General features: G+C 36.6%; 1 protein-coding gene and 1 long non-coding RNA gene across 16 annotated transcripts in view; both read left to right on the forward strand.

Moving 5' to 3' along the window:
- The window catches only part of MIOS (meiosis regulator for oocyte development), a 135862-nt gene extending 134660 nt beyond the window's left edge, over positions 1–1202 (forward strand). For all 15 annotated transcript variants that reach the window (XM_055589815.1, XM_055589826.1, XM_055589825.1 and 12 more), the window contains one exon: positions 968–1202. In XM_055589815.1, the coding sequence (XP_055445790.1) occupies positions 968–1064 (97 nt within the window). In that variant the 3' untranslated portion in view covers positions 1065–1202. The remainder of the gene's footprint in view (positions 1–967) is intronic.
- A 6443-nt stretch (positions 1203–7645) lies between these two features.
- LOC129658938 (uncharacterized) lies at positions 7646–12631 on the forward strand. The gene is made up of 3 exons (XR_008717600.1): positions 7646–8331; positions 9067–9116; positions 10489–12631. It is a non-coding gene; the product is annotated as an uncharacterized LOC129658938 (long non-coding RNA).
- The last annotated feature ends 5509 nt before the right edge of the window (positions 12632–18140 follow it).

Below are 18140 nucleotides of genomic sequence, written 5' to 3' on the forward strand. Positions count from 1 at the left end.
CACTAGTTTGTATAATCTTAAACTATAAAATTAATACTTACAATTTAAGAAACTTTAATAAATGTACGGGTTAAATGTATGAAAAGCATTATTTAACTTTATTTGGGGAGAGGATATATTTACAGTTTTTTACAACTGACTGAATATCCCATCATATATAATGTCTAGTATGTATGTGAGTTAAATGATAGAATCCTTGTCAAACTCCTGTAATAGTTATCTTTTATATAAGCTTGTTATGTAGAAAATAAACATTTCATACAAAGGAGACTCAAGATCGTATTTAACGTTTACTTTGAGGGCTTCCCTTATAGCTCAGTTGGTAAATAATCCGCCTGCAATGCAGGAGATCCAGGTCCGATTCGTGGGTCGGGAAGACCCCCTGGAGAATGGATAGGCTGCCCACTCCAGTATTCTTGGGCTTCCCTTGTGGCTCAGCTGGTAAAGAATCCGACTGCAATGTGGGAGACCTGGGTTTAGATCCCTGGGTTGGGACGATCCCCTGAAGAAGGGAAAGGCTGCCCAGTCCAGTATTCTGGCCTGGAGAATTCCATGGACTGTATGGGGGTCCAAAGTCCGTGGGGGTCACAAAGAGTCGGACACCACTGAGCGACCTTCATTTTCACTTTGAGTGGTATCAGTGGCCCTGTACGCTTCATTGCTATAACTTTTGCACCCAGTTTGTCACATTGGCTTAAATCTAAACTCTGAACACAGATTGTTATGGTCATAACTGTAAATGAGATATATTTAGAAAGTAAAGCTGTTCTTTTTTCAGTAACTTTTCCCCCATGTTCAGCTTGGTGCTTATTTCTAGTTTAATGCTTTTGGTCTTCAGGTTTTAATTCCTGTATCTTGCAAGATGCCGTTTTGAAAAATTGCATTATAGATATGAATAGGCTATATGATAAATGTGTGTACGTATGTGTAGTTTAGATTTTTAACTGTGACTTGACTTGTGTTTCAGGGATCACGCCGAGTGTCCCGTGTCTGCATGCACGTGTAAATGTATGCAGTTGGACACAACAGGGAATCTGGTTCCCGCAGAGACTGTCCAGCCATAAAATGCTGTCCCCTAAAGAGGAACCTTCAAGTGCAGAGCTTCCTAATAGATGTCCTTCATAGCTCAGAAACATACCTCAGAACAAGTCACTCATGACTTTCCTGTAATGGGAAAATAAATCATTCTATCAAATCAGCAATTTGATGTTTGAGTGATTTTGATGTACTACACAGAGACAAATGCTGCTGAAATGAACATCAGAGTGTGAGCATGAATTCTGTTCAGTAGGTTGAAGATGTTCATTTTGGAAAGAACTTCCTCGGGTTTTGTTGAAATTATGAATGTTCTGCAAGCAGTTTCTGGAATCACTAAGAACAGACCTTGAACCATACCTGTTATGTTGAAATTGGATATCTTTCAGTAAAATCTGCACACTTTTGAAATAGAATAATATGAATAATTTAGTGGTTCAGACAGTAGTTTAAGCTCAACTATGCTTAGTTTCCTTTCAGATAATATTGTGGGTTTTTACTTTTAGAATTAGAAAGACCACCCCCCCCCCCCACCCTACACTGGAGAATTATTTCTCAATGTATGATTGATACATATTTTTTAAGGAGTCTTTTCTCTCATACACTTTCATTTTAAGATAAATCTTTTGGCACTGACATTTACTGTCTTCCTAAGAAAGGTCAAAATTGAGAATGTATCGTATGACTTTTTCTCATATGAGGAGAAAAATATGCACCATTTTAAGGAAGAGTGTATAAAATTTTCCATTTCCACCTTTTGCTTTCCCAGTGTCTTGATATGTCTTCTAAGGTTTCTTTCCCTGTTAATTCATCAACTTATGCTTGTCATCTGGAAGCATTGTGCAGAATGCAGAGCCTGTACAAGGTTTTATGTGACCAACCATTCAGCATAATCTATATGTCCATACTGTGAGAGCCCCTCTTGTAGAATATTCTGTTTTTTCAAAGGTAGATGGAGATGTTGAGGAAAACAGAGTCACTTTGGAGACAATTTCATCTTTTTACATTTCTAAAAGTAAGTGTATCTGGGCCAAAACAGGGACTTCATTTTAAAATTTTATTTTTTCCCTTTTCACAGCTAGATAGTTAAAAGAGAAATACAAAGATTTATAGCATCATCTGACATATGCAGAGGACTGAATTTTATAGTTGAAATTGTACTTTTACAAAAATAGAAAGTAAGCCTGAAACTTAGATTTTGAAGAAGAAGTATCTTTAAGAATTTTAGAAGCTTTTATGTTAGCAATTTTACCTGGTAAAACTAAGATCTATTAGATTAATTTGAGATAAGACCTAAGTCCTGAACAAAGGCAGATTAAATTTATTTTTTGTTTTGAGGTCTTTTTATAAAAGGTCCTTTTCTAGGAAAAAATTGCATATCTACAGTAAACATCTCATCAAGATGATGATCTTTTGTTTAAATCAAAGAACTGGAAATAGTTGTTGTGTGTGTGTGTGTGTATATATATATATATATATATATATATATATATATATTTGGTTTTTTTAAACAAAGATTGTTACTAAGGGGACTTTTTCTAGTCTTCTAAGCAAGTCTTCCTGATTTCACTTTATTAAAATATTACCTTTACCCTTAAAGTTGCTTCAGTTGAAGTGTTTCTTTCAAATTTACTCTGTTCATAGTATGAAAAATTGGCTTTAATGTCAAACTGTCATATACATTTTTATTTCTCCGTAGCTAAAGTAAGGTAAATTTTTTGAGTTGACGTTAAGGATAGGGTTATATCTAAAATATGTGTAATTTTTGGAAATACAATATAAGACATAAAGTCTGTTATATAATATGCTTGTTTATAACCAAAGGGTGACATTTTTACAAATAATTGTTTAAACCTATGTGTCAGTCTCCTAATATTTTCTATGATCTCAAATATTCCTGTAAGATGTTTATTATGCTTATTTTGCATCTCATTGTATGTGGACCATGAAAATAGGTTAATTTTTCATTTTTATTAGTAGTTCACTAATATTTGGGTTTAGAAAATGAAAGATTTTACGTAAACATGTTAAATAGAGGTGTTTAATAAAGATGTTTTTATTATTTAAAAAATTGAAGTCAACACATCTAATCTAGAAATTGTGTATGACCACTCTGCAAATAATACAGTAAGATAATATCTGTTATTTTGGTGGCAAATTTGATACTTAATATTAGAAGTAACTTTTTGTCAACTCTGTTTTTCAGCTTTCCAGAATGATGATGATTCTTTAAAATGGTATATTTTAAAAGTATCTTTCCATTGTCAGTGCTACACACAGTAAGTATTAGAGTTAGGAACAATGTAGTTCTGCATTTAATTGCATGGCTGAATGTAATTTCAGTCACTCATTTGCAGATATTCAAAGTATGGGCTTTGAAATTTAAATTATAATCCTAGCCCCAATGTCTTAGCTAAGTGACCTAACCTTTTTGAGCTTTAATTTCCTAATACATTCCTCCTTCATAGCATAATTGGGAGTGTTAGGTTATGAAATAAACATGGAGTGTTATATCTTTGTCACAGAATGCTCTGTAAAAGTAGTGCTTAACAGCCATTGTTACCTAATCTTTATTGGTTACAATGGCAACCCACTCCAGTACTCTTGCTTGGAGAATCCTATGGGCGGAGGAGCCTGGTAGGCTGCAGTCCATGGGGTTGCGAAGAGTTGGACACGACTGAGCGACTGAGCGACTTCACTTTTCACTTTCCTGCATTGGAGAAGGAAATGGCAACCCACTCCAGTGTTCTTGCCTGGAGAATCCCAGGGACGGGGGAGCCTGGTGGGCTGCCATCTATGGGGTTGCACAGAGTCAGACACGACTGAAGCGACTTAGCAGCAGCATCAGCAGCAGCATGTGTCAGTACATTTTAATTAAATGTGGTATACTTTAAACAAAGAATCTACATTCCTCTCAGTAGTGAAAATTTCCCAAGGGCTTGTTTTTCCAATTCTGAATCAATATAAATCTTTCTTTTGAGATAGAACTTCACTACTTTTGTTTATCCTGTATTTTGAATATTACTTCTTCCCTATATGAAGAAGTCCTCTGAATAACCACCTAGGATTTTAGTGTGATAGAAGAGGGAACCCAGGGATGAAAATTAAGATTTGGGTCAATCTACACAGCTAACTGGTAACTCTTGAAAACTTGAGGTTGTTTTCATATCTATGTTCAACTCTTAAATCCTGGCCTTCATAGGAGAAAATATCCAGGATTTTCTCAGTATAATCCTTTATTTCCTGCCATTCTTTTATACTTGATGTTCATTTAAGTTAAAATTTTGGGATAGTGGTGGTAATAAGGAAGTACATTGTGAAGTCTGTTTTCCCTTGGGATAGCTATAATTAAAACATGTGGGCACTGAGCAGTTGTACATGTCTAACATCTGTTGAGACAGAGGCATCCAAGAGAAGGGGAAGGCTTGTTGGATGTTGGTTCAACATCCCTGTATGAGGGTCTGTGACCACAGGGCCGTGGCAGAGGTGGGGCTAGCTCTCTTAGCCACTCCTTTTCCATTACATCATCTGCCTATTTTGCCCTCTTCCCCCACAATTGTGTAGGTTACTTTGCTGATTATAAAACATTTTATGAAAATATTAATCTTTATAAAATACTGATTTTTTTCTAGAGTATATAGACAGAAGGAAAGTTTCCCAAATATTTTTAAAAGCTAGCATAATCCAGGTATCAAATGAATATAAATTGCTAAAACAACTGATTTCACTTAGGAATATTTATGATAAATTCATAAATAAAGTGAATATCTGCTTCCCTGGTAGCTCAGTCATAAAGAACCTGCTTACTAATGCAGGAGATGTGGGTTTGATCCCTGGGTTGGGAAGATCCCCTGGAGAAAGAAATGGCAACCCACTCCAGTATTCTTGCCTGGGAAATCTGGACAGAGAAGCCTGGCATGGCAGCCTGCCGTCCATGGAGTCACTAAAGAGTTGGACAGAACTCAGTGACAAAGCAACAACCACCAAGTGAATATCTAATCCCACAGTATATTACTGAGAATAGTAGTTACTGTTGGTACTTTTTATATGCCGGGTGCCATGCACATTGTCGTGTTTTAGGCCTCACGGGAGCCCTGTGAGGCAGATTCACTGTTACTGTCCCCATTCTACACATGAGGTGGTTAAGGGGTAGGGATGCTGGGTCACTTGTCCTGAGTTACACAGCTAATTATAGCAGAGCCAAGACTTAGACTCCAGTAGTCTGACTTTCCAGTCTGCACTTCTCATGTTTTATACTTCTCTGTCCTACTTTATGGGCTGTGTGTCAGAAGATAATCCACCACGACAAAGGAGGGTTTACTATATTTAGTATTTATGCACCCAAAGAGAAAAACAAACATGTCAGTGGCGTTTTGGATACAAAAAGCCGTTGGTAAAATCTAAAAATTGGTTCCCGATCTGTACTTTCATTTTGTTTTTAATCATTAAAAGGAAATATTTCTCCTCCATTTTTCCCTGTCCAATTTTATTGTCTGTCTCAAATAGCCAGTATCAACATAGTGAGGAAATCCTAGAATCCTTCCCATTATAGACTAGCATAAACCAAGCATTATGTGGTTCCCACAGGTTCTGCACGCAGCAGTGCAGAAGAGGACAGTGGGTGAAGGCACAGCTTCTTTTCCAAGTCCTTAAGGTTTGGTGAGCAGAAATACCAGAAACTGAGAACGCGAGCAAACTGGCAAGCTGCAACATGCATACGAATAAGACCCTTAATTCACAATGTTTTCAAGTCCATAAGGAAAAGACACAAGTGGTTAATATTTAATCAAGGATTTGTACAGTCAAAATGGCCAATAAATATTAAGATGGTAATAAAGTAATGATAATTAAAATGACAAAAGGATACTGTTCACTTGCCAGTATGGATTAGAATAATATGCATTTTCATGTGTTTTCATACAGGAAAGGGACCTTCTCAGATAACTTGTAAAAGTATATTATTAGTACAAGTTTTCCTGAGGACAATGAGTAATATATATCAAAAGTCTTAAAAAGCTTCATACCCTTTGACAGATGGATTTGGGAATATTTTCTGGGAGATTAATTGGATAAGTGCACAAAAGTATATGTTTTTATGCAATGATCACATTGTTTATAATAAATTGGAAATCTATATGTTCAATAATAAGAGTAAAGAAATTGTCACATACATATAAGCTATTGTTTGTGAGGGATACTCACAAACTATTCAAATAGTATGGGTGTTTTTATTGACAAAGAATGACATATTTATAAGTGGAGGGAAAGGCAAGTTACAGGATAGTCTGTATAGAATATATTTGCATGGAACACTGTAGGAGGGTATTTACAAAATTTTAACAGTGGTCATCTTTCAAGAGTAGGATTTTAAGTGGCGTTTTTCTTATCTGCACCTTCTAGTTTTTCTGCAATAAGGATGAATATATAAATAAATATGTATATCACAGCACCTTTTGTGTAATCAGTCGCTCAGTCGGGTCTGACTCTTTGCCATCTCATGGAATGTAGGCCGCCAGGCTCCTCTGTCCATAGAATTTTCCAAGCAAGAATACTGGAGTGGGTTACCCTTTCCTGCACCAGGGCATCTTTGGGAAGATTGAGCCAGGGATCAAGCCTGCATCTCTTGCATCTCCTGCCCTGGCAGGCCAGTTCTTTACCACTAGTGCCACCTGGGAAACCCCATCACACACACCTTGCTGGCTTTTATAAAAATTACCCATGACCGGTATCTTGTTTTTACCATAATAAACAATCAAATTATTATCTGAGGTGAAGACACTTGCTATAAGGTATTATGAAAAAATCAAAACATTTAATTGTTTAGAAAACATTTTTCTAGATTTCATATTCTACAGTAATATATAGGAATAATAAACAGATGCACTTCTTTCTCTTAATTGTCTCTTTCATCATATTTGGAAAAAGTGCATTTAGTTCTCCATTTAACACAGTGGAAAATGGGTCCATAACGTAATTCTGACTTTCCTGAGGTAGTTTGGTTCAGTCACTCAGGTCTAACTCTTTGCGACCCTATGCAATGCAGCACGCCAGGCCTCCCTGTCTGTCACCAACTCCCACAGTCCACCCAAACTCGTCCATTGAGTAGGTGATGCCATCCAACCATCTCATCCTCTGTCGTCCCCTTCTCCTGCCCTCAATCTTTCCCAGCATCAGGGTCTTTTCAAATGAGTCAGCTCTTCGCATCAGGTGGCCAAAGTATTGGAGTTTCAGCTTCAACATCAGTCCTTCCCATGAACACCCAGGACTGATTTCCTTCAGGATGGACTGGTTGGATCTCCTTGCAGTCCAAGGGGCTCTCAAGAGTCTTCTCCAACACCACAGTTCTAAAGCATCAATTCTTCTGTGTTCAGCTTTCTTTATAGTCCAACTCTCACATCCATACGTGACCACAGGAAAAACCATTGCCTTGACTAGACAGACCTTTGTTGACAAAGTAATGTCTCTACTTTTTAATATGCTGTCTAGGTCGGTCATAACTTTCCTTCCAAGGAGTAAGTGTCTTAATTTCATGGCTGCAATCACCATCTGCAGTTATTTTGGAGCCCAAAAAAATAAAAGTTAGCCACTGTTGCCGCTGTTTCCCCATCTATTTGCCATTAAGTGATGGGAGCGGATGCCATGATCTTTGTTTTCTGAATGTTGAGCTTTAAGCCAACTTTTTCACTCTCCTCTTTCACTTTCATCAAGAGGCTCTTTAATTCTTCTTCACTTTCTGCCATAAGGGTGGTGTCATCTGAGGTTATTGATATTTCTCCTGGCAATCTTGATTCCAGCTTGTGCTTCATCCAGCCCAGCGTTTCTCATGATGTACTCTGCATATAAATAAAATAAGCAGGGTGATAGTATACAGCCTGGACATACTTCTTTCCCTATTTGGAACCAGTCTGTTGTTCCATGTCCAATTCTAACTGTTGCTGAGGTAGTGCTATATCATTAATGACTTTATTTCAATCTTATCTCTCCTAGATGTTCCTCATGATGTTTCCTGACTCCTGTATTTTGGCTCTGGGCCTGTGGCTGTACATCTGTCTTTTGTATTTAGAAATCAGATGATTATTGTCCAATCCAGGCTAGAGTGCATTTTACTCAACTTATTTCCAGTAATTTAAGAAGATACTGATATTCAAGTGTTGAATTCTGGACATTCCTGCATGTCTGTGCTTCCAGCAAACAACCAGGCATTAGCATGCTTACATGTGCTGGACACTCAAAGGTTATGATTTCAAAGGGTTGATGGCACCACCGTTGCCTTGGAGGAGCTGTCTAATGGACGAGGTAGACATGAGCATTGTTTTCAGCAGACTCAAATTCACTCAGATTAATATTTGTAATTGCTAGAAAGAGTATCATAATAGCATCTTGTCTCTCTCGGTAGGCCAAAATACATGTCAGTTTATTTAATTTTCTAATTTTGAACTTTCAAACTTATTTTCTAATTAGAAATAATTTGAGGAAGTAGAGGTCCATTACATTTTTCAAAAATGCAATTTTCTTGCTGATCTATTAATAGCATAGTATTTTTAAATGTTTTACTAAGAAGGTAATTTTAGGATTAAAGGATAATTTATGTAATGTCAGAAATAGCAGCAATAATAGTAATTCAGTGAATACAGTTCTTTCATCATTCAATTTGTGAAAAGCATGTTGCCATAACTTAATTTCATGACTGCAAATTGATATAGGAATCTAGTTAGGCTCTTAAAATATAAAGTCATAAAGACAAGAGTAGTCTAAAGAGCATTTGAAGGGAGTAATGTATTATAAATTTGAAAGAGGCATTTTCATAGAAAAGCATGCAAATTGTTAGTCTTATGTCTTTTTGCATGAGTAATATTAGCTCCACATATATATATGTATATATATATATATATACACACACACACACACACACACACACATACATGGAGAAAGGGTAAGTGGGAGTGTGTGGGGATGTGTTTGCAAGTAAGTCTGGAGCTTGAGATGGCAAATGTCAAAATTCATGTTTGTTCACATTTTATTACATTGCAGCCAGATAACTTCGTTGATGACAGTTTAAGAAGTTGCCACTACCAAACGTGGTAGGTAAAACTAAATATCCTTAGTATCAAGTAATTTGATAGCTGATTATTTTATACTAAAAATTTGTTGCAGAGTTCCTGTGCTACACATTAGTTATATCAAAGGAAAAGTACTTTCCTCATCAATTTTGGAATTTATATTATTCATTAAGCAGGTATACTTAATATTTGTACAATATGAGCGTGTAGCTTTATGGCACATAAATGTCCCCCAAGTACGATGAAGATGTTTAATTTGTGGAGCAAAATATTCAGCAGCTTGATAAGTGTGGGGAAGTTAGTATGTTTTCTCATCTTAAATATTCTGATCCTCTCCATTCTTCAAAAATGGAATGCAAGGTCAGTTGTGACTCTTAGGACAAACGCACCGTTTTTAAAAGATAGATAAATTTCTGAAATACATGGAATTCTTTTTGAAAAAGTGTATATAATTCTCCCAGTGAATTTTAAGATGGTGCTGGCTTCCAGAAGAGAATTTCTTAAGTCTGGGAACATTATTTTCCACTGGAAGCATAACACATAAACTATAGATAGGCTGGGGCAGGTTCTGAAGGTCATTTCTTTTGGTAACATTGTTCACCTAATTTGGTGAACATACAGTGTTTTTAAGTCTATTTCATTGAATTCTGTTTACCTGTGTCTTCAGAAAATAGTTGCATGAATTATAGAATACAGCTGTTCCTTCTAGAGATCTGAGGAGCTTAAAATGTGTTTTACCCTTACTGCTGATAAAACATATACTGTGCAGATAAATGAACCAAGAAGTTATTAATACCTTTTCTGCTTTGCCTCTTTTATTTCTCAGTTCTTTCAGAGTTCACTCCCAATATTCAGGATTCTACAGATTTCTAAATAACCTTTCCAATATCTTACGTTAAAGTCTGAGAAGTATATATTTTCTCAAACAGAGATGTCTGAGCAGAGTGAGAATGAATTCTCATAGAACAAAACTTGCCAAGCATATGTGATGGAACTGTAGGGAAAAAGAGCCTAACTCTAATTTTCAATAAAGCTTAAAAATAGCTACACTGTTATTATGTATGAGGCCTGACAATTGACATTTCTCATTTTGGCAGCATTCACCTACAGCCCCCTGTCAGGAAATGAATGTGTTCATCTCCAGGGTAAATGATTAATGAGCTGTCTATCATTTCCACTCCTTTGTACCAAGTGGTAGAGGCTTCCCTTGATTATATTGCAGCCATCAGCGTCATTACTGAAATTGACTGTGCCTTGAGAGGGTTATACTAGACTAATAGATTAGCATTTAAATAAAGAATTAACTTATGGCATTAAAAATAAAAAAAATTATCCCTTCAGAGTCACTCTGTCACACCTGATAAGGTTGTTCTGTTTTGTTTTTGCTGATCAGCCACCGTCGTAAAACCTTAGATGGAGCAAAGAAGGACGGAAAAAGGCATAGAGGTTGAGTTGTTCTTGTTTTGAGTACATCTCAGTAAGATTTCCACACTTTTCACTCTTTATTAATCATTGTCATGTTGTATGAAATACATTTATGAAATTATGCAACTTGCATGAAATGATGAACAATAAACTTGGCAAAGTATTGTGTTTAGAGAAAAAGTGAAGGGGTAAAGACATTTTTGAAAGGCCAGAGTTAGTCCAGAAAAGAAAAAAGTTGGAGGATCGAGATTGACAAATGATACTCAGATACAGTGAAGTGAAACTTTTCTAATTTTTGAGCAAGCAGATGTGAGAATGAGGAGATAAGAGCATCGTAATTCAGGTGTCTTGATGATGTCTTCATTTCTAAAACAGATGGCAGAGCATGAGGGTCTGTAGAGGCCTAGAAAAAAAGTGACAGCTTATAGTTTTGGTAAAGCGATATACCCAAAGCAAACAGCTGAAACTCAGAACTTCTAGTTTGGCATCTCCGTCCACTCCTGGAATAACTGCCTGAGAGTTCTCAGTATTACTGAATTTAAACTTCCCCCTCAGCTGCTTTTGTCTTACAGCATATGACTCTCTTCATTCCCCTATATTTTCCCACTGTTTCCTGTCTCTGCTCTCTTCTGATTTTCATGAGACCAACTGTTTAATCTTCTTTCGGATTAAGACAACTTCTTGAAATTATATTGGTCACCCAATCAAAGCGCACGCCCATTTTCTTTACAGCTGAAACGGGTTGTACGATGAAATGTAGCCGTCACTGGTTTTCCTCAGTCCGTCTGCTTTCAGCCTACACTGATTAAGATTCTAGTAGTTCGGCTGTGGGCGATGGTGTTGTGAGTTTTCATCTTTTTTCTGGATTTTAAGAAGCTGGAAAAGGCAGCTTTGAGTTCTGCTAAGTAGAGGACAGTTTTACCTAACAAGAGATTGATATAAATGAGACTTATATTTTGGAAAGTGGGCAGAATATGGTTACAGTAAGAGGAAACAATTTTGTGATATGAAAAAACATGGGAACATGAATTATGCAAGTGGACCAATAGCAAAACTTCCTTTATATGTTAAAATTCACCATTGACAAGTGACTCTCTCAGTTACCATGAACTGAGATGAACAGATTAGGCTCAGGTGTGCTCCAGCTGGAGATGGGTGCGTGACCACACCCTTCTTTACCCTGACACAAGTTGCTTATCAATTAGGCTCTTTTTCTCAGAAACTTATTCTGCTTTGTTTTGGAGGCATCAACTACCAACTGGTCATTCACTGGTTTGCCATTTTTAGCTCCAAAATTTGGTATGCTCTGACCAATTTTTATTCAAATGTGTGAGTTAAGACTAACAATTCATGATTTTAAATATTTCATGAGTCATTTTTGTCTGTGTACTGAGTCCAGCTAAGTAGAAATTACCTATTTCCAGGTTGTAGTAGTATATATAGTATATATAATTGTAGCATATTATTACAGTTATATGTACAATATACAAATGTAATACATTGTAAATAAAAAATATTGTATAAATGTTATACAGTGTTTGTTATAAAATATTATTTTACAATGTGTATTTTAATATGTTTAATATATTCAATTAAACTCTTGTTTGCATGCCTGCATGCTTATGAATGGAAATGAATAAATTTGTTTCCTAAGAACAAGTTTCCATAGCTCATAAACACTTAAGTATTTCTCATCAGTGCTCTAGAAGTTTTTCCCTAAACAAAGCAGTCTTTGTCTTTCTCATGACATAGTTTTTCTGTTTTAGCATACGTCAGTTTTGAAGTCTGTAATCTGCATTATATATAGCCTGCAGGTTGTGAGTGAGGTAGCCACTTTCTCCTTTACTGGAAAGGGGAATGTTTTCCTGTGCCACCATGTAATTTGCTTTGCAACAATTATTGCTGTTTGTAACCAGATCTTGTGATCACAAGACACATGTAGCTGAATTTAGAATCTGAAGAGAACACAGAAGGCAGCATGACTGCTTCTAAATGTCATTGATTTAATGATTTTAACTCATAAAAAATTTTAAAGTTCAAATGCATGAATCCAAATTATTAATTTCTGAAATGTACTTTAAATAAATTCAGCAGTGTTCTGTTGTTGGAAATGGTTGTCTATGCATTAGTTTATTTTCCCAAGTCTCTGCAGTTTCCTAACGTTTCCAGTGAGACAGTTTATCAGACTACTTATCTCTAGATTCTGTTTTTAAAATTATAGAAGCCAAATGTCATGGGTTCCAGACTTTGTAAGGAGTCCACACCTAGAAGCATGCCATGATTTTATAATCCTTTCTAGCCCTTTGATTAAGGAATCATAGATGTAAATGTAACTGGTTCTTTTACCAATTATTGCAGATGAAGTTTACAAATGTTTCTTTGTCTACCCCTTTTTTGGTCTGTTTTTTTCTTTAAGCGCTGAAAGAATCAAACAGGGAAACATTATTTTTGTTTAAGCTATCTTAGGTATGGTTTTTGAGTTCAAATGTACTGGCAATTGTATTTTCCCTGTTTTTTTTTTTTTTGCTTAAACTATGTTCTTACATTTGTACCTCAAATAGGTTTATGTTATAAAATAGAAGGAAGAAAGCAACACAGAACCTATTTTATTCATCTTGAAATGATATTTTAACGTTTTCTCTACAAAGGATAAAGTAGGATATTAATGCCATTTTTAGCAGGTTAATATTCCTATGACAAATGATGGTAATCAATTGACTGTCCCGTTCTACCTCCACTGAAATTTACATTTAGGAAAGTCACATTGTATGAGTTCATGATGAGAAAACAGGGAAAGAATAGAAGGCTTTGCAGTTGTCTTAAATTCTTTTTTTGGAAACAAGTGGGGTAAAAATATATACAGATCATATCTCATCTTGAGTTGTTTTCATGGCTTAATCATACCACTGAGAGTGAAGGAAATTGCCCAGTGGGTCAGTTCCACTAGGTCACTGAGTTCTAAAAGAAAGAGAAGTCAACAAATTCCCCTGGTTTGGAGGCCGAGATTCTAAATCCTAGGTCCTCCCTTGATCCATAATATGTTCATATGGAAAACATTTAATAATTTCTGAGGAGATTTCAAGATGAGGCAGCTCCTAGACCACTGTCTGCCTTTCATAAATGGTCAAATACTTGACTGACTAAGGCTTACCATCTCTGAGCCAAATTAAAAAACAATTGGCTCACTAGGACCCTGATCACTTAAAAGATGAATCTCTTTAAAGAAATGTATTTTCTCATCAGGTCTAATGTTTTCATAACACTTAAGCTTCCTCAAAAGCTAAAGAAAAATATTAAAATATTTAAGTGAAATGCGATAGTATTTTTGATTTTCTATAGAGTTATGCTAAATTCATTTAATGCAGTTTGGCTTTAAATAATCATTGTATATTAAGTGAATTAATGAAAATAAATGTTAAGATCTAAATAATATTAATTTCCAAAATGAATATCTAAGGTAAAAATAATGTTAAATTATCTAGCTTTTTAACTAGCGTTTATTCAGTAGAAGAATTTCTCCTTACTGATTATCCCTCAAGATTCAGGGTGACAAGATACCAAGATCTTTCATTGAAACTATTTTTTAAAACCTATCATTATAAAATTTATAATTATAAATTTTATTGCCTCAATATAACATTTTCTGGTGAGAGAGTCTTCTTACCAGCCAAGATAACGGCCTTCTTTTCCTGGGGAATATTTTAACGTTGTGTGAAAAGTGAATAGTCTTTAAGGGGCTACTTAAGTCACAGTGCCATCAGTGGCGTTGCCCAAAACTTCTTCCACTGCTTACTTATTTTCCTTCCAGCTTATGTTTCTTGGGCTTCCCTGGTGGCTCAGACAGTAAAGAATCTGCCCACAATATGGGAGACCTGGGTTCAATCCCTGGATTGGGAAGATTTCCTGGAGGAGGGCATGGCAATCCACTCCAGTATTCTCGCCTGGAGGCTCCCCATAGAGGAGCCTGGTGGGCTACAGTCCATTGGATCACGGGGAGTTGGATAGGACTGAGCGACTAAGCACAGCACAGCGCTCAAGAGTTTGAGAACTGGCTCAAAGCCTTCTCAGTTTTGCATCTTAAATACTGTATTATATAGAGTCCGCAGGGATTGTTGTTCTTTACGCACCCACCTACAGAAACAATCCGGTTTAAAGAACCATTTTTCGTATGTGAAAGCGCTGCGTACGTGTGTGCTGTCGCTTCAGTCATGTCTGACTTGCTGCAACCCAACCCCGTGGGCTATAGCCCACCAGGCTCCTCTGTCCATAGCAATCTCCAGGCAAGAACACTGGAGTGGGTTGCGATGCCCTCCTCCAGGAGATCTTCCAGGCTCAGGGATCGAACCCATGTCTCTTATGTCTCCTGCATTGGCAGGCGGGTTCTTCAGTCCAAATCTTAACCATGAGGAAATACTAGAACATAAGACCTGCTTCTGACACTTGGTAATAGGTAAAGAAGAAACAATGGCACGCTAATAACAAATTTAATCCTTTCCCCCAAGATGAATGTATTACACCATAAATTGTTCATAGCCTACACCTCTGGTCTTAATTAGCCATCTCAAAACCCTATACTATAGGTCAACTGAGGTCATAAATAACATAAGAGGATTAACTTAAACCAACATCACAATTAGAAAGTAACTCAAAACATATGCTTTATTAAATACTCTAGATTTAGCATCTTTTTATGAATGAGAACCTGTGGTACTAGGATTCTTAATTTTCTTTCGTTCATGGAATTGATCAGAATCAAATTCCATGTGAATTAATTAAGAGAGGAAACCAAATTGGAGTTTCACTAAATAGAAAATACAGAATTTGATTGTTCTTAATCATAGTAGATTTCTTTAAAACCTTAGGCCAGTTAAATATTAACTAGTTCTGAGTTGAGACATCTTTGGAAATTATGCTAAACTGCCATGGATTGAAATTTCAGAAGGCAAGGACTTTGTATCTCTAGGAATTGGCCCAAGACTAGAATAATTATTGAGTGACTTAATGAATATTAAGTTAATACCTTAAAAGACAACTCAAAATTCTTTAAAGTCAGTAATACTAGTTTATCACTCAAAGTGCTTAACTCACCCAGTGAAGAGATGTTTTCAGAGTTGTTTTAATTTTGTCTTTATCAGATGAAAATAAAAAAATCATCTGAAAAACGTCTGTAAGATTATGACTGATGACAACCTTTTTATAGCTCATTATTCCTCACGGTAGATTCTGGGTGATATTCCTTTTAGAGAAACGTTTGGTTGTCATGATGAATTTAAGTTACCAAAATTCTGTGGCCTATTTCTTACTTTCCCTGGCTTCTCAGGAACACTTGGAGCTAAGTTTAAAGTCTAATTTTATTTCCTGTTGAGTGTTCTTATAGTTGTTAACTCCTTTTATTGATATGTTTTCCCTTTTTATGTTTGTAGCCTCGTTCTTTTTAGAAATGTGTGATATATGTTAGTAATATCAGTCTTTTATCCTCAGTCCTCATCTTCAGTTCTTCTTTGAGTTTTCAGCATTGTTGACTTCTCTTTGAAACTCTTCCCTAGCAGTTCATGATATTCCTTCAGTGGATAAATACTTAGCAAGCGCTTACTAGGTGTCAGGCACTATTGGGGTCCTTCTCCTGACTCACACTGCTGTTCCATAAGTGCACGTTCCCCCAGGTTTTGTCACGGGTTCTGTGGTTTTCTTCCTCAGGATGCTGTCCCTGATTTAGGAACACATTCCCCTACTTGAAACTGCTGGGGCCAGATGTGCTTCAGGATTCAGAGCTTTTTATTTTAGAAAAGTCAGAGAGGGTATATTTACTATATGTTATGAAACATCCTTCCCAGAGCGGCAGTACTCTCTAATCAAACATGGTAATACTTCTGCAGTGAAGCTTAGGAATATTTCCAGGAAGTCTGATAAAGACTATGAAGTAGCCTCACTACAGTTCTTACCAGGTTTTGTTGCCAAATGCATTTAGCCCCCAATTTGGGAAAAGTGGGTTTCGAACTGTTAAGAAATTTTGAAATTGCAGATAAGGGATTGGTAGATCTCTTAAACACTAAATATTAGGCAGGTTGCAACTCAAATCTCTGTCTGGTCCTACTTTTCTAAATATTTTGTGGACATCTTCACACAAGGGCCTATTAAATACTTAAATTTGTATTGAAGTGAAAATATTGCCTCCTCACCTGTTGATCTCATCCTGGGTTCTTACCTTGTTTGACTCCTAGCATCATCTCTCACTGAGTCCTGTGGAATCCATTATAATATATCCTCAACTCTTGGCCTGCTGTCCCTTGTCACTTCACTGAATTATGGTTCAGGCCTTCATTGCCTCTCTTCTCAGCTTTGTGGCTTCTCAAACCAGGGTGCGTGGACTAATTTATTTGTACGCTAGATAGCGTCACCAGCTCAATGGACATGAATTTGAGCAAAGTCCAGGTGATAGTGGAGGACAGAGGATCCTGGTGTCCTGTGGTCCATGTGGTCGCAGAGAGTCAGACACGACTTAGTGACTGAATAACAACAAATGTTAGACATTGGGAAACACAGACAAGACAGGTTTTTAAACTACAAGTTCATCTGTAAGAGCCTCTTGGTGGGGAAGGCTAGTAGAATGTGTGTGTTCGTTGCTCAGTTGTATCTGACTCTGCAACTAGTAAAGGACTGACTTAATAAATTAAGAAACACTTGGCACATGGGTATTTTTCATCCATTAAAAAGGATGAGATAGCTCAATATCTCACTTTCCAATACTTATTAAAGGAAAAATGCATGTTGTAGGGCAGGATATTGAGGTCCTATAGATAGTTTATGTAGAGGAAATTCTGGAAAGCAGCCCACCAATCCATAGTAGCATCTTTGGGGAGACAGTGGGGAATTTACTTTCTTATTTTTATAGTGTTACAAATATAATAAAACTACATATGTATATATAATTTCTTAATCCAAAAAAGAAAAAAAAGCTTATGAGCAAGTTAAGTGTGATGAGAGGACTATAACATAATGTAACTAACTCTACTTGCTCATGTTTGGGAAAGCTTAGAGAATGTTTTCCTTTGGGCATAGGAACAGACATCCCAATCAGAGCCAAGAGCGAACTCAACAACATCTGGATCTTAAAGGGTCTAGTGTGTTCTGGCAACAGCAGAGCAGTGCTGGGGGTTTGCTTCAGGGGAGACCAGGATTTGAGTCTGAGGTGAGATGTGGGAAGGTCTGGATGACTAATTAGAGCTGTGGACTTGACTAGTCACTGGGGAGCCTCTGGAGGTTGTTGATTTTGTATTAAGTGCATTTTTTATTTTGGAGTAATTTTAGATTTATAGAAAAGTTACAAAGAAAGAGTTCCTCCCCTCACCCCAGGAGTCTCCTTTTATGTTACCTTATAGTTTCCTGGTACATTTGTCAAAACTAAGAAACCAATACTGGCCCATCACTTTTGCTCCAGGTTTTATTCAGATTTCACCCGTTTGCCCATCAACATGCTTCTGTTCCAGGAGTCCGTCTGTGATCCCACATTGCATTTAGTCATGTCTCCTTCGTGCTCTGTGACATTCCTCCCTCATTACTTTGACAGTTTTGAGGGGAACCGATCAGTCTGTAGAATGTCCTTCAATTTGAGTATGTTTG

This window comes from Bubalus kerabau, chromosome 8 (genome assembly GCF_029407905.1).
Source record: "Bubalus kerabau isolate K-KA32 ecotype Philippines breed swamp buffalo chromosome 8, PCC_UOA_SB_1v2, whole genome shotgun sequence".
NCBI classification, from domain to species: domain Eukaryota; kingdom Metazoa; phylum Chordata; class Mammalia; order Artiodactyla; family Bovidae; genus Bubalus; species Bubalus kerabau.